This window comes from Drosophila suzukii, chromosome X (genome assembly GCF_043229965.1).
Source record: "Drosophila suzukii chromosome X, CBGP_Dsuzu_IsoJpt1.0, whole genome shotgun sequence".
Lineage (NCBI taxonomy): Eukaryota > Metazoa > Arthropoda > Insecta > Diptera > Drosophilidae > Drosophila > Drosophila suzukii.
The window spans coordinates 9,967,014-9,981,217 of record NC_092084.1 but is presented as its reverse complement, the minus strand read 5'-3'; the positions used below and the strand labels follow the sequence as shown (position 1 = coordinate 9,981,217).

General features: G+C 40.3%; 1 protein-coding gene across 4 annotated transcripts in view; it reads right to left on the bottom strand.

Annotated features, from left to right (window-relative positions):
• Positions 1-228: 228 nt before the first annotated feature.
• The window catches only part of LOC118878334 (uncharacterized), a 45,100-nt gene continuing 31,124 nt past the window's right edge, over positions 229-14,204 (bottom strand). For 3 of the 4 annotated variants that reach the window (XM_070997530.1, XM_070997531.1, XM_070997529.1), the window contains 2 exons: positions 7,183-7,801; positions 229-977 (listed from right to left, as the gene is read on the bottom strand). In XM_070997530.1, coding sequence (XP_070853631.1) covers positions 7,500-7,801 — 302 coding nt within the window. In that variant the 3' untranslated portion in view covers positions 229-977; positions 7,183-7,499. Of the gene's footprint in view, positions 978-6,493; positions 7,802-14,204 lie in introns of those variants that run through there. The other variant, XM_065867981.2, reaches the window with a different exon arrangement.

The window sequence follows — 14,204 nt, the reverse complement described above, 5'->3', positions numbered from 1 at the left end:
TTATCAACATACATTTATAAGCCACTTATAAAACCTCCTCCTAACTTTACCAAGCTTCTTTAAATATACCTAAAAGAAAAAAGACAGAAAACTTAAATATATTTAAAGAATATAATTATTATAAACTGACAAGAAAAAGGGATGATGAACTTAAAAATTAAGTCCCACGTCTTCGATGGTAATTTGTTCTTAAACTCGTACCCCCCTATTAATTACCGTCCTAAATGACTAGCGTGTACATAGTTTTTTTCCGAGTGTATGCATTCACATTTGTGCGCTGGTGACATAATCCGCTGGCAGCAGCCAACATTTTGTTGTCACTGGAGACGCACTTGAACCTCCAGCAACAACAACATCCTGAAAGAGGTCAAGTGATTGGCCATCTCATTGTGTTTTCTCATCAGGTGCGTTGCTGGAGAGGGCCTAAAGTCCGAAAACTCCGAGTCCAAAGTGGTTGGCCCAAAAGAAATATGATACGCACATTGTGTATGCATGATCGTCCGTCGCATCCACAAATCCACACATCGCTCCTCTTCGATGATACGATGATCATCCATCCATCCCAAGTCCCCCAGGCAGCTATATCCCATCCTATATGGTATATCCCACATCCACCTGAATGGGAACGTGATCGGTTACAGTCTGCATCCCGTTTATTTGGCATCCTGAGGAAGTCAGGTGCCTAATTGTTTCCGTCATCTTCTCCCCCCCCTCCTTATTGATTTCGCCCCTGTTCTTGGGCATTGTGTGGTTAATTTTTGTCACCTGATCTCACCTGATAAGCAGTGAGATTTAGTCTTTCTCTCTGTCTCAGTCCTTTTCTTTTGTTCTTACACATTAACCTCTTGACATGAGAATCAGCGTCCGTAGGGTTTCTCTCCCGATTTTTTTTGTATCGCCTTGAAGTGTGGGATCATTGTGCGATCGAAGGATTCTGAGGAAACTCTGCGAGAATTGCGTTTTTGTAGGTCAGACAGCTGCAATATCAAATATTGAAGAGTTGATCGATTATTCGGAATTTATTTGGATGGTTTACACTAAAAATTGTTGGAATGTCTTCAGGAGAAACTTAATAAATGTGCAAGAAGGGGTCTGCTGATAGGGTTTCATATTACCACATTTTATGATTAGTTCCCGGGAATAACTTGGAATATTATCATATGACTTATTATAAACTATTGTCAAAAAGATACAATTATCTAACATTCATAATGTTTAAGATACGGTATCCTTATTCTTATCATTAAGAGAGAAGATATTCTCCAATCATTTCACCTTAGATGATCTTCAAGTGCTGAAAGCCTTAGCGAAAAGACCTTTTGGTCTATCCTAGTTAAAATTCAAGCAAGTGCGCATACCAAATACCAAATGCACACGGCCAATGGGAGCGATGATGATATGTATCTTTTGGGCAATTGGAGCACAACCGCCCACTGATAACTGGGCACCGAGGAGGGGTACCATCCAAAGTTTTTACCTATGCGTCGAATGCTAATTGAGTTGAGCGCCAAGAGCCCAGCAGACGCACTTACACCAAATGAACTCCCTCGAATCGGGTTTCCAGCTAATTTGCATTTAATTAACTTAATAATCTCTGTGCCAATTGCGAGAAGGAGCAGCTGCACATCGTGGGAAATGGCTAGATTAAATTTGTTTTCAATTATTTTATCAGAGAAACGTTTTGCGGCTGCGGTTTTATTACATGACATATTTGTTTTCGTGTTTTTTCTATCTTTTTTTCCGCTTTTTTTTTTTTTTTGGTCTGCTCTTTTGTTTATCAACAAAGTTGGTGGGCTTTGAACGGGGAATCGGATTTGGGGGCTTTACGCTCCGCTTCTTGTCACATAATGTGGCGCAGCAATTAAACGAAACGGCCTTACCGTCCGACAAGAAAATTAATCCAGTCCGCGCACTTTGCATACCAATTGCTCCGATTCCCCATTTGCTCGAGAAGATCGAGCTTGGGATTTAGGGCTAAAAACGAGAGTGCACAATAAAAATAATGTTGCTATTGGACAATTACTTTGCTTATAAGACCGAAAAACGCTACCTCATTACTTGTGTGTGTTCAGATAATTTTCAATTGGTACACTTGACATTATATATTTTAAACTTTCCATAAAGGAGGTAAAAAATATATTCTTTATAGATAAAAACTAAAGGAAACTCTTCATATAATGTTCAAAAAATGATATAAATGGTACCAGTTCTTGACATTAAAAGGGGCCAACTCAATCGAAAAGGGACCACCGGATTCAAGAATCTCAGGGCCCGAAGCAAGTTCCTCGGACTTGACCCCTTCACTGGGGTAGGTCATAACTTTTAATGATGCGCGGATTTGTCTCTTGATCATCTCGGTCATAAAATCCACAGAGGGGCAAGGGGTAAGGTCAGCAGCCGGGTGGCCAAAGAAAAACAGGGAAACAAAAACAAAGGTGTCGGCTGCTCTTTGGAGTTAAGTGTAATAAGCGGAGACTGTTATCGTGAGCAAATATTAAACATCTTGTGCGGAGCTTTAACGCCGTTTTACTCGGTATCTGTATCTTGTCCCGCTGTTTGTCTTTGTCGGCGTTTTGATGTTTTTATCTCTGCCCGATGCTCCACATACATCACACGGATGATCTTTACGATCACGATCCCAGAAAGGGGAACCAAGGGGCCCCAGGGAGGCCGGAACTTGTCGCATGCCAAGGCGATGGCGTGTCACCACTTCCTACAGCCCCATAAGTGATAAACGGATCTGGCCTTATCTGGTAACTATCCATCAATAAGGTGAACATAGGTGAACCAATTTTTAGGGGCCTAGATTGTATCATGTCGAAATAACATTTTGTAATATCTATAAAGTATAAGAATCAGATCCCTTTTCGTAACCAAGAAAAATAGCATGCTCCCCAGAAATGTGTTTCTGCGAAGTATAATCTTGCAGACATAGGCCTTATGGAGTTATAATAAACAAAAAGTTCAATTATTAAACTAGAAATGATATAAATTGACACCTTTTTGTGCCGAAGATCCCAATAATCAAACACTGTTTCTAAAAAAATAATACTACACAAATAGTTAGGAAGCTTTAAGCATCTTGCGCAAATAGCAGGCAATTCCAACCATTCCGACCTGAAGAGGGGGCTTGGGTGATACCCCACCCGGTATATAGATTATGTACACATATAGCTGTTTATCCCCCACCCCAGACGATCGACTAAGTAAACAACGGCTCGAGCTTGACGACCGATCGCAATTCATGGACTACACACTCAGCCGGAGTCAAGTGGGTCAAAATCAGCATAAAAATCCGCAACTGATGTCGCTGATTTGATCGCACTCGCACCGAATGGTATATGGTATCGTATCGTATACTATACTATATCGGTTCGGATCGAATCGGATCCGATTGGATCGCGCGATGGGATCAACTAAGTTGCCTGGAACTTATTGCAATTGTAATGCGTTGAATATTGATGAGAGAGCCAGCCTGCTCTTGGGGTTGAGATTCGTTCGGATTCGGTTTTCAGCACGTGGAGGAACCCGAGCAGAATGAACCTCAACAACGGCGAACCATTTAAATTGTTAAACACCCGCTGAATCCATTGAACTAAGTCCACGTATAAATTTCCCAGCCGGCAATCTTTCAATAGATTAATGAGCTCGACTTGTCTCGAATATTCTTGAGGAAGTTTAAGCAATCTGAACTTTGTAAATGGGTTGCTAAGCTTTTTTCCATTGGAAATAATAGGGCCCATATACCATGTTGATACAGGGATTCAATATGCAGATTGTCTGCTGGTTAAAAGCATTCTCCCCCTTCTTAAAGCGAAATCGGCAAGGTACTTCCGCTCCTAATGGAAACATCAGCCACAAAAACAGGGGAGATATCGGAAATGGGACATCGGATGATGACTCTTCCCGGGCAATATCCATGCATAATTGGACTATCCATGCATTCTGTGACCTTCTGGCGGAGATAACCGCAGGAATTAGGAGCAAATAAATGTCACAACACAGGGAAAACAACTACCTGAGGGGTCACACTCATTAGGCAATCGAATTGCAGCAGTTTCATTTCAATTTTCACTTCCACATTGATTTCGGTTGACCATTTCCGTTTTGTCCGCCGCCCAACCATTTCTGATAATTGTAATTTTTTTGTTCGTCTTTCGTATCTGAAGAAAAAAAAACATACACGAAATACACGACTGGACCCTTAAAAGGCGATCTATATAGCCTTCTGTCTATTCTGCGAGGCAAAGAAATGCCAAGGCAGACCAAAAATTAGGTATTCAATGGGCAATTAAAACGCGCCGGAGAAGATCGAGGAGATCTCTCGCCCCGTCTCTTTCTGGACGGGCACGAAGATCGGTTTGGATCGGATTGGTTTGGGATTTCAAGAAGAAATCAAGCCAGCAAACTGACAATGCCGAGGCATGGCAAAGCATTTTAATATAGAAATTTTCTTGCCGCCATTATTTTAGGCCAACGGCCTACAACGGCCCGAAGTCGAGGCCCAAGTCAGCAGCATACAGAGAAAGAAATATGTGAGCTTTAAGATGAGATATAGTAGAACAAAAATATTCATTGATTCAAGAACCCAATGTTGCTTATTAAGAGATTATATCTTTATTTAGTATCTTTATAAAGTTTGTACCATCATTAAACTTACTTATCATTCGACTAACTTACTTGTATGATTTTTTAAAAAGTCATGGTAACCTAGACAAAAAAGATTTCAGAGCTCAACATTTTATAAATATATGTGTTATTTAGAAAAGCTATAGATTCCCAGGACTTTTTAAACCAAATCCATTCCGTTAATCTCTAAAAAAATGGTATATGACCTTTATAAAGACATTTAAAATTAGGATACATATTTCAAAAAAAGTTTTGTTATGGATAGTCATCGTAAATGGAAAAAAAAATTGTGGTAAGAATCCTTGATCCTTTTCATAACCGACCTTAGTCCTTAGGATCAGGAGTACCTTTTAAGTATATTAAACATAATTGAAAATAATTCCAAAACAAAATTTTTCTGAGTGCCTGGGCAGAAGACACAGAAGCAGAAGACAGAAAACAGAGGAGACACGGCCAACATCCAAAGCCATTGAACAGCCATCGAGGGGCGATCCATAGAAGGGCCTATAAGGTACGTACCCCCATCCGCAACACCCAATCCACAATCCCCAGTCGACAATCCCCATTCCCTTCCCCGATTTTGGTGGCTGGTCAAAAAGAAAGTCGCCTGCCCATTTGGCGTTGTATTGGCTTTGGCTTTAGCTTCGGTTAAAACTTTGGCTTCCATTGAAGATTGGCGCAGCAGCAGCAGCAGCCACTGTCGATTCGATGCAGTTGGCCATCGACGAAGACAAAAGGAAAACACTCCATGAATCTTTAATGAAGAATCACCAGTTACCAGTTACCAGCTACCAGTTACCAAGTTACCAAGATACCAACCAAGTTACCATGTTGGGGCCCATAAACGCGCCAACCGCCAATCGTCGCCATCATCGCCGTCGTACATTTTCTTTTATTGAGCCGTAAGATTCGAATTGTAATTGTTGTTGGGCTGTAGTCTAAGTACCCTTTACTGAAAAATATTTTAAGCACTTGAGGGAATTTTATATATACCTAACCTACCTAATTTTATATATATGTACCTAGATTGAACCTATGAAATATATTTAAGTATCGAAAAACTGTCTGGATTTTAGTACAGATTTTATTTCCTTTTTTTATAATTTAGTTATCTGGCAATACAACACAAAACCAAAATATCCAATATATAGAAAAGAATGCCTAATCAATATGAGTTTGCAAGAAACTAAAATAGGTAAAGCAATGGATGAGTTATTGCTTGAAAGTGTTGCCCTATGAATCATTCCTAAGAGTGGTGAACAATACATTTTATTTCAATGTAATGGTGACTAATACCCAAAATTATCTAAGGGATTAGTTTCATTATTAAGTTATTTTGTCAAAAGTGATTACTTACCTTTAAAATAACACTCATCTTTGCTTAAATCATAAGGTAGATAAGATGGGTTATTTCTGTTTCTTATAAATATTTATTTTAAAACCAGGGTATAGCCGACTTCGATCCCCATCCCATATGGGCACTCATCGTTTCTGGTTTTGTGTTTGGATGTGATTTCGTATTTGGCGCGGCATTTGAAGTCTGAAAGTCGAAGAAGAGGAGGCAGCAGCCATGGCTGCTATATGGCCATATAGCCACTATAGCCATCAGCCATCGGACATCGGACATCGGACACCTTGGACATCGCACTTGGATGGCGTGTCCAATGGCCAATGGTCGGAGCTCAAGAGCCCGATGCCCCATCGTGCACCCATCGCAATGTTAATGTATTTGGAAATCGTGCCCAGAGCCGTAGGCTCCCCCTCTCTGGACGTCTCGTTCGCACTCTGTCTCCGAGGGGATTTGAGAAAACCAGAATGGAAAGCTTTCTCCGGGCGAAACGAATGCGAAATGCTCTTTGGATTCGGGAAAACTGGTTGGGGAACTCAGGAATCATATAAACCCTATAGGGTTGACTATAGTAAACTAGTTTTACGTTATATAATATGTAATAGATTGTAAGGCATCAATAATACTATATAATATTGTTAATAACTTAATAAAATCTTTATTATGGAGACCCCCAAAAAAGGTCGATCCTAACCAAACCAAATAAAATTCTTTGTTAAAAACTTCAAGTCATAAAAATTCCTCTAAAGATATCCATCCAATAAACCACAAAATCAAATTGAATAACTGTATTTGCTTTGCTTTCATCAATGGTTTCGGTACTCGTAAGCCCCAAAAAAATTTGTCTCTCAATTTGCGTATAGAGTACGAGAGAATAAAAGAAATTTATGGACAAACTATGCATTATTAAAAAATGATGTGTACATGCGGTGCGTGGCTCGTTTGAGATTTGTTTAATAATCAAAATTCATTAAGCGAGTGCCGCATGGTGTATCGGTGAAATTAAGCAGCCATAGATACATTATAAATATATCGCAGAGATGGTCAACGAACTGAGCTGGCCAAACGTGGACCGTGAAAGTTTCGAGCCACGATTCTGACCCAAAAAGAAGAGGTTAGGAGAAATATGGAATTCGGAGATAGTTATGAAAAGGTAGTATATTATCTATGGGGATTTGAGATATATATTTCTTTAGAATACCTACTTTTTATTATAGGAAATATATATGCAGTATAAGAAAAACCTATCATCGGGCAATAAACTTTGCATCCTTTTGCCATATCCCAAAGTCAAGTGACATGTGATATGGTGGTTGTAAAGCTTCCTGGCCAGTTGGAAACAGAGGAAACAGACTGGGCAGAGCGAGCAGGACCATGTCCACTGGTGCATTACATCGCCTCGTTTCCAGTCGGACTTCCGATTCTCGGATTACGTACCTGAAATGTGATCGATTTGCAAGGCGGGCGACGAAAAAAAAAGGATCGTTCGGCGGCGAAAGTTTAACTGCCGCCTTCCAGTTGATTAAACCCCTTTAGCCAGAGCAGCCAGGCTGACGACTCGGCAGTTTAGGAACCCAGAAACTTGGAGTCCTGGCGATTCTGTGAACTGTGTGGCAGGGTAGGGTAACCCGATCCCAGTCAATGATCCGGCGACTCGGGATCTCTCTCCTCCTTTTCGACCAGCCTGCGAGAGCGCGAAGGGCCACCACAGTGACAGGTGCACCACCGACACCACCAGCAGCACCACCACCACCACCAGAAAGTGGCCAAGGATGATGCAAGGATGCACCTTTGTGCAACTGCAGGGGTTGCTGCTGTCGAGCACTGAAAAAAATTATTTCTAATTATTTTTATCAACTAGGAATTTTATGTGCTATTGAAAGGGGTTTTAATAAAATACCATAAATAATTTGTAGACCAAAAATAATTACGTTTTAGTAACAAAGAATTTTTTTAATAAGAAAATATGTATTTTCCTGAAATCAAATTCTTTTTTGGTTTATATAAAACAACAGTTTCTTCAAAGTATAATATTAAAACAAAACAAGAGTAGTATTTGATCTTGTTTAAAAAAATATTCCTTGTGTTTTTCGTAGCCAAATGAAATGTAAATTAAGAATTACTCATGAGCAAATTTTTTTTAAGCAGTTTTTAGTTTAAAATCTTCAGAAATCTATCAGATAATATATATTTTTAATTTTTTTTTCTATTTCTTAGACAAACTACATATTTTTTTGAGTGCATGGCACTTCTCCTGCTGTTCTGGCCCAACTGTCAGGATGCAAAGCGTGTGTCTCGGCCGTTTAAGCGAACCAAACACCGCAACACGGCCAAGAACAGAAAAAAAGAAACAGAAGCAGGGGGTTAAGGGCCAGGGTTAAGGGGATGAAGACAGGTTCTGAGGCACAGGTCAGGGCAAAAGGAAGCTGAGTGCCGGCCACGTTCATTCAACTGCTGTCAGGACACCCGACACAGGACACAGGACTCAGCGCTCTGGACACAGGACACCTGACCAGTTCGGCCAGCGATCGGAATAGGCCAGGATCCAGGATCAACGCTCGACATGGCCAGTTTATTGAACTATTGTATCATCCCTTTGGACTCTTGGGGTTCAGCTGCCAAGCAGCAGCAGGTTCATCAACTTCCCTCGACGGAGAATTAGAGCTAAAAACACATAAACACCATATACGGTTGTGGAAAAACGGTAATTTCCCTGCCATGCCAATTTAATGCTATGTTTTTTCCAAATATGGGGCTTATGCAGTAACTCCTTCGGGACCAAGAACATCAGATAAGTTATCATTTTTTGAAATAATGTGAAATTATTACTCAAAACTTATGTCGAAATTATATAGCAATAGGTTGATAAACTTTAATACATAATTCTGCATAACAAAATGTATGATATACTTCAAAACATATTATATTAAACGAGAAGGTTTTTTTGTATTGTAGAAGACCAAGAAGAACTTTTATGATAACAAGCTTAGATATATGAAAAAAGCTATACAAATGTATTTACAAAATCAAATAAAATATAATTATCCATTAAAATAATCATATATTAAGATTTTTCTTGGCATATCCTAACCTTTTCTTTTAAATTTCAGCTTAGAGATCATTGGCACTTGAGTCTCTCCAGACCACCCAAAAAAAGAGCCACCTTATCCCTAAGGATTCTGTAGAGACTTTTCCCCATCCCAAAAAACCAACATCCCATCCATCGATCCATCTGGCCAGGCAAACAGAGGAGCGCTACAGTCAAATATCGATTACCAGACCGCATAAAAAACTCAAAAGACTCGAAAAAAATACAGGAATAAGAAAAAAGCATTTGCAACAAGGTGTGTCTGCTCTTCGGGTCCGTCTGCTATCTGCTGTCATCACCATAATCATCATTTCCATCAGCCATCCAAGTATTGGAGTTGCGTCGTGGCTGTGTCAACAAATTAATCAGTTCAAATACGAGATACAGATACAGATACAGCGTTTACGGTTACATTTGAATATGCAGCCGTCATCGGAGACAACGTTCCCCGTATCTGAGAAATATCTGTTAACCACTTCCACATCTCCCAATACGATACGATATGAAACCAACTTCCGATACCCAACTATCCCATACCATCCCATGTGATCCCGAGTTCCTGCGACGTGTGTTTCAGTTTTTAGGGTTGTGCGGCGGTCGAGTTGAGTCAATATTTTCATTGGCTTTGGCTGCTGATAAAAAAGCGAAATCCAAATCGAAATCGAAATGCTCCGGGAGTGCAGATGCATTTTCCGCGCACGCTCCGCTTGTTTGCGCTGCGGGGGTGGGCGGAAAACTTAATTGTGAGCGGGGGAGGTGCACCGAAAGAAATAAGGCACATAGAATAAGATTGATTTTTTTTTCTGTTCCCTATTTCTAAAAATTCTGAAATATTAATGAGAACTTTAAAATTGAAGCGAATCTTAACTAGTATTTAGGATTATATAGGTTATTTTTCTGCAATATGTAAAGGTCTTAAGTATTATACCAAAAATCATATTAAAACCTTTGAAATCACAAGATCTCCAGGTGATAAACCCTATAAATGGATGACAAGTGCCTTGTTTTCCCCAGTGCAGGCAAAGATAGTTGCCATAGCTATCAGCCTATTGGGTTGGGCCCAAGTATCTCGGCCGGATTGCAATCTGGATGGCAGGGTGGTTCGGAACTCCTGTTTGAATCCAGGCAACCGTTAGGACCAGAATAAAAAAAAAATGGGGCGCGACTGAGCAAACTTTGTGGAGTGAGGGGGTTAGCAGCTAATGTAAATGAGCAGCTGAAAGTCAAAGGATACGAGGAATACGAAGGAAGCATAAAATTACGGGTTGATTTTAGGCATAAGTGAGCAAGAAGAAGGGGTAAAGTGTGGATCAGTGGAGCGGGAAGAATTCACTCTTGCTTTCTTCGCATTTCACACTTCGGTACTCGCAATTCTTAAGCTCCCTGCAAAGTCTTAAACAACTGTGTGTATCTTATAAGCTCTCTTGCCAACCATCTATTAAATCGAATACGATGTCATGTCTTCAGCTAATGCAATAGCAAATCAAAATCAAACATTAGCAATGGGCCAAAGTCGAAATGGGACATGTTTTTATATATAAGCAACCTCCCCTCTTCCGATCCAAATATATATATATATTTATATATCATTATCTGGAAAAGAGATAACGGATAGCAAGACTCTCAAAGAAAACCACACATGAGAAGCGCAGAGTCTCGGTATCATAAAAGTGGTGCTGTTCCAGGTAAATAGAAAAGCACCACCACCAAAATAATATACCGCCTCCTCATGAGCCCCCCAAAAGGTTCGGTGGTTAGGCATTTCCGTGGGCCCCCTTCTTATCGACTGGCAAATCATCGATCATCTCAAATTCACGATCCATCATCATTAGGCAACGCATTCCGGTTCTCTTTGGCGATAAGAAATCGAAATGGAGGTTCTTCGTACTTGAGTTCCATAAACATGATTCTACACTCCTCTTAAAATAAGAGTTGGGGGCTTTTTTCTTGGATATATCCTACCTATTTATATTATCATCAAAATTTTCTGTTGGAGAGATCTTGCAAACCTTAAAAAGTATATAAAACTTATCGATTTGCAAAAGACGAAATCAAGTTGGTTAGAATCGAATGTTGTATTGATTGCACTTGAATGCGTCTTGAGTTGCGTTTTTATCTTTATGGTTTGGTTGGAAAACCATGTCACGTGCCCGATTAAAAATCCACCTATATGGTCGTCTGGTCGGACGCTGGACAAACGATCTGGTACTGGTACGGGTACCAACGATTGCACCTTTTATGGAGCCCTCGTATACCTGGCGATTATCTCTGGGGGCAGCTGGATGTGTGCGTATGCTTGTGTGTTGTAAGAGACCTCCAATATACTGATAGTGCAGTGCGACTCATAAACCTATCGATCTATAGCCCCAAAGATAACCGACCGACCCACTGATACGTCCGGGGGTTTGTCATTCCTTCTCCGATTTTTTTTTGTATTTTCAGCTGCAATACCATTTAGTACCGGGGGCAGAGTCTCAAAGTATTTCCAAAATTATCACCTAGATATATCTGTGGAGCCTCTCGCTGTTGTCTCTGGGCTTTCGTTTCAAAGTTTCAAAGACGCTGGAAGCGATTTTTAAGCCCCCGCGCCAAACGAAGGCGCGTGATATGGTTGGTCTCCGACCTCCGATCGATTCCCATTCGCATTTTCATTCCCATTCCGATTCCGATAGATGTCGCCTTGTGTGATCGCTATCACGCACCCAATTCGGCGCCTTCTCCTCCGACTGACTCAGCTGATTCCAGCCAGGTGACTCACCACCCATCACTCTTGGCGACCGAGTCCGATTCCGATTTCCAATTCTTGCTATTCCGATTCCCAATAACCGAGGGCATATCTCTCCGCAAAACACCTATTCGCAACTTCGCACGCCGCCAGCTGATGATGATGATGATGGTGTCCGGTGGAGACCAAGTGATCCTAACTCTGACGTCAGTGCCTTGTGAGTGGGGACTTTGCCAGATACAATGGCCACAAGATTTGGAAAGAAGATATGCCGAAATAGCACCCCTTACGAAGGTGATCTGTCAAAAATCAGTTATGACGTTCATACAGTTTATGAGGTGCTATGTAGTTAAAAGTTACCAGGAAAATACAGCTAATAATGACACATTCTGTGGAAAGAATATGAAATACATATTACTAAACATATTGTTTCTTGGGTTTTTTTTTCTGTACCATCTTAAGTCTACATTTATAAACAAAACAGTTCTCTATTTTATATAGAACTTACTCGAAGACATTAATTTTTTAAGGAAATTGTTTCCACTTAGCCTGAAGCAAGTTAACTTTTGTCCATTAGCCTCAAATCGGAATAGCCACCATCTCGGACTGTACTCTATGCCCCCAAAAACCCCCAATTCCAATCCCTAACCGAAAGGCAGTCAATCTATAGTAATCCACGTAGATGTTCTGCTGCCGGGGCGAATCAATAAAAGTCTCACGCATAATTTATAAGGCTAAAATGGCAGTGGAAATGGGATTGGGAATGGGAACGGGAATGGGAACGGGAATGGGAATGGTTGGTTGGGGGTGATGGCTCGGTTGGGAAGACTGTATCTATTGTCAGGGTATTGATTGCCTAACCACCGCTCAGCCACCCCATCCGCGGTGGAGAAACGCAACCTGACTAACCTGAAGAAGAGCCAACATCGCTGGATGGCTGAATGGGTGGATGGGTGGATGGGTGGGTGTTAGCCCCACACAGATACAGATACCAGATACTTTAACGGATACAGATACACGACAGTTGCCTGGTTACCAAAATAAAAAGCCATGAGAATTTGTACATAACAAACCAAAACAGTTATAGGGGTTGCTTGTGGGATGGCGTTTTAGCCCGATCCGGGATATGGGCTCTACGTTCTGCGTTCTATGGGATCTATGCTTATGGTTATCGTATCTGGGATGGGCATTGAGATAAGTGCGGGTGTTGCGGATGTTGCGACCCTGTTCCCATTGGCTGGAAAACCGGGGAACCCGCATGATTTCATCACCTTATGTAATCATGAACTGAAGAGGAGACCTCGGAATTGGATGCAAAGTGGAGGCCTCCACGGCAGACAAATCAATAAAATGTCTGTATCTGTATCTGGTTGGTTCTCCCAGTTTTTTTCTGTTTTTTTTTTACCGCTTTTTCTGTTCTGTATCTGTATCTGCAGCTGTGGCTGCGAATGGCTTTTTTGTGGTTCGTTGACTAAATGCGGGCGCGTGCGTTGATGGCCAGAGAAAAAAGAGAGCACAGGTTCAGGTATTGCCGTAAACACGTGTACACACATACAAATACGAATATATATTTATATAGACGCCCATATATAGTATATTTAGTGCATTTTATCCAGATGGAAACAGTAGAAACGGTGGCAGAGACTCTTAATGGACCTAAAGTACAAAAAAAAAATGTTATTAATAAATTTGGTCAAACACTTTGGTACACAATATTGTACATTGCGAAAAACACTTAAAAACCATATGTTATTAAAAATGTTATTGAGACTTGAAATACTATACCTTATAAATTGTTATGTTTCTTACTGAATCTTAAGCCTTAACTTCCTCTAACCCCTTGAACCATAAATATAAGCTTTACCGCAATTGCAAAATGGGTGTTAATATTTAACAAGATTTTCTAATGGTCTTTAATAGGCACTTTGCAAATTTGCGTGTAATTTTAGATGTCCCATAATAACAGCTTTACTATTATTTTCAGGTCACCGGACTATTGATTTATTTTTAAAATAGAACATCTGCAAATATTATCCTTAGATATTAGGGATAATTTTGAATGACTTAATATTATCCTTGTCTTTCCCAAAAGCTTTACAATGTTTAATTGTAATATCTTATAATTATCCTTTAAAAAGCTTTAAAAATTATACCAACAGAATGAAGATCCTTGAGTTTTCCCGGCTTAATATTTTTTAAAATATCCTCTGATCATCCTTTAATAATCTTTTTCTACTCTTGGGATTCTGTGTGCAGAAGCTTCAGTGTACACTTGATATCTTACGTTTCTTCTGAAGAATTCCCCCACAAAGATCCTTGAGTTTCCCCACGGTTCCCCTCACCGAAGCTTCACTGTACCTTGAGAAGCATTATGCTGTGTATCTTGCAGAGAAAAATCAATGCGCAAAGAGGAG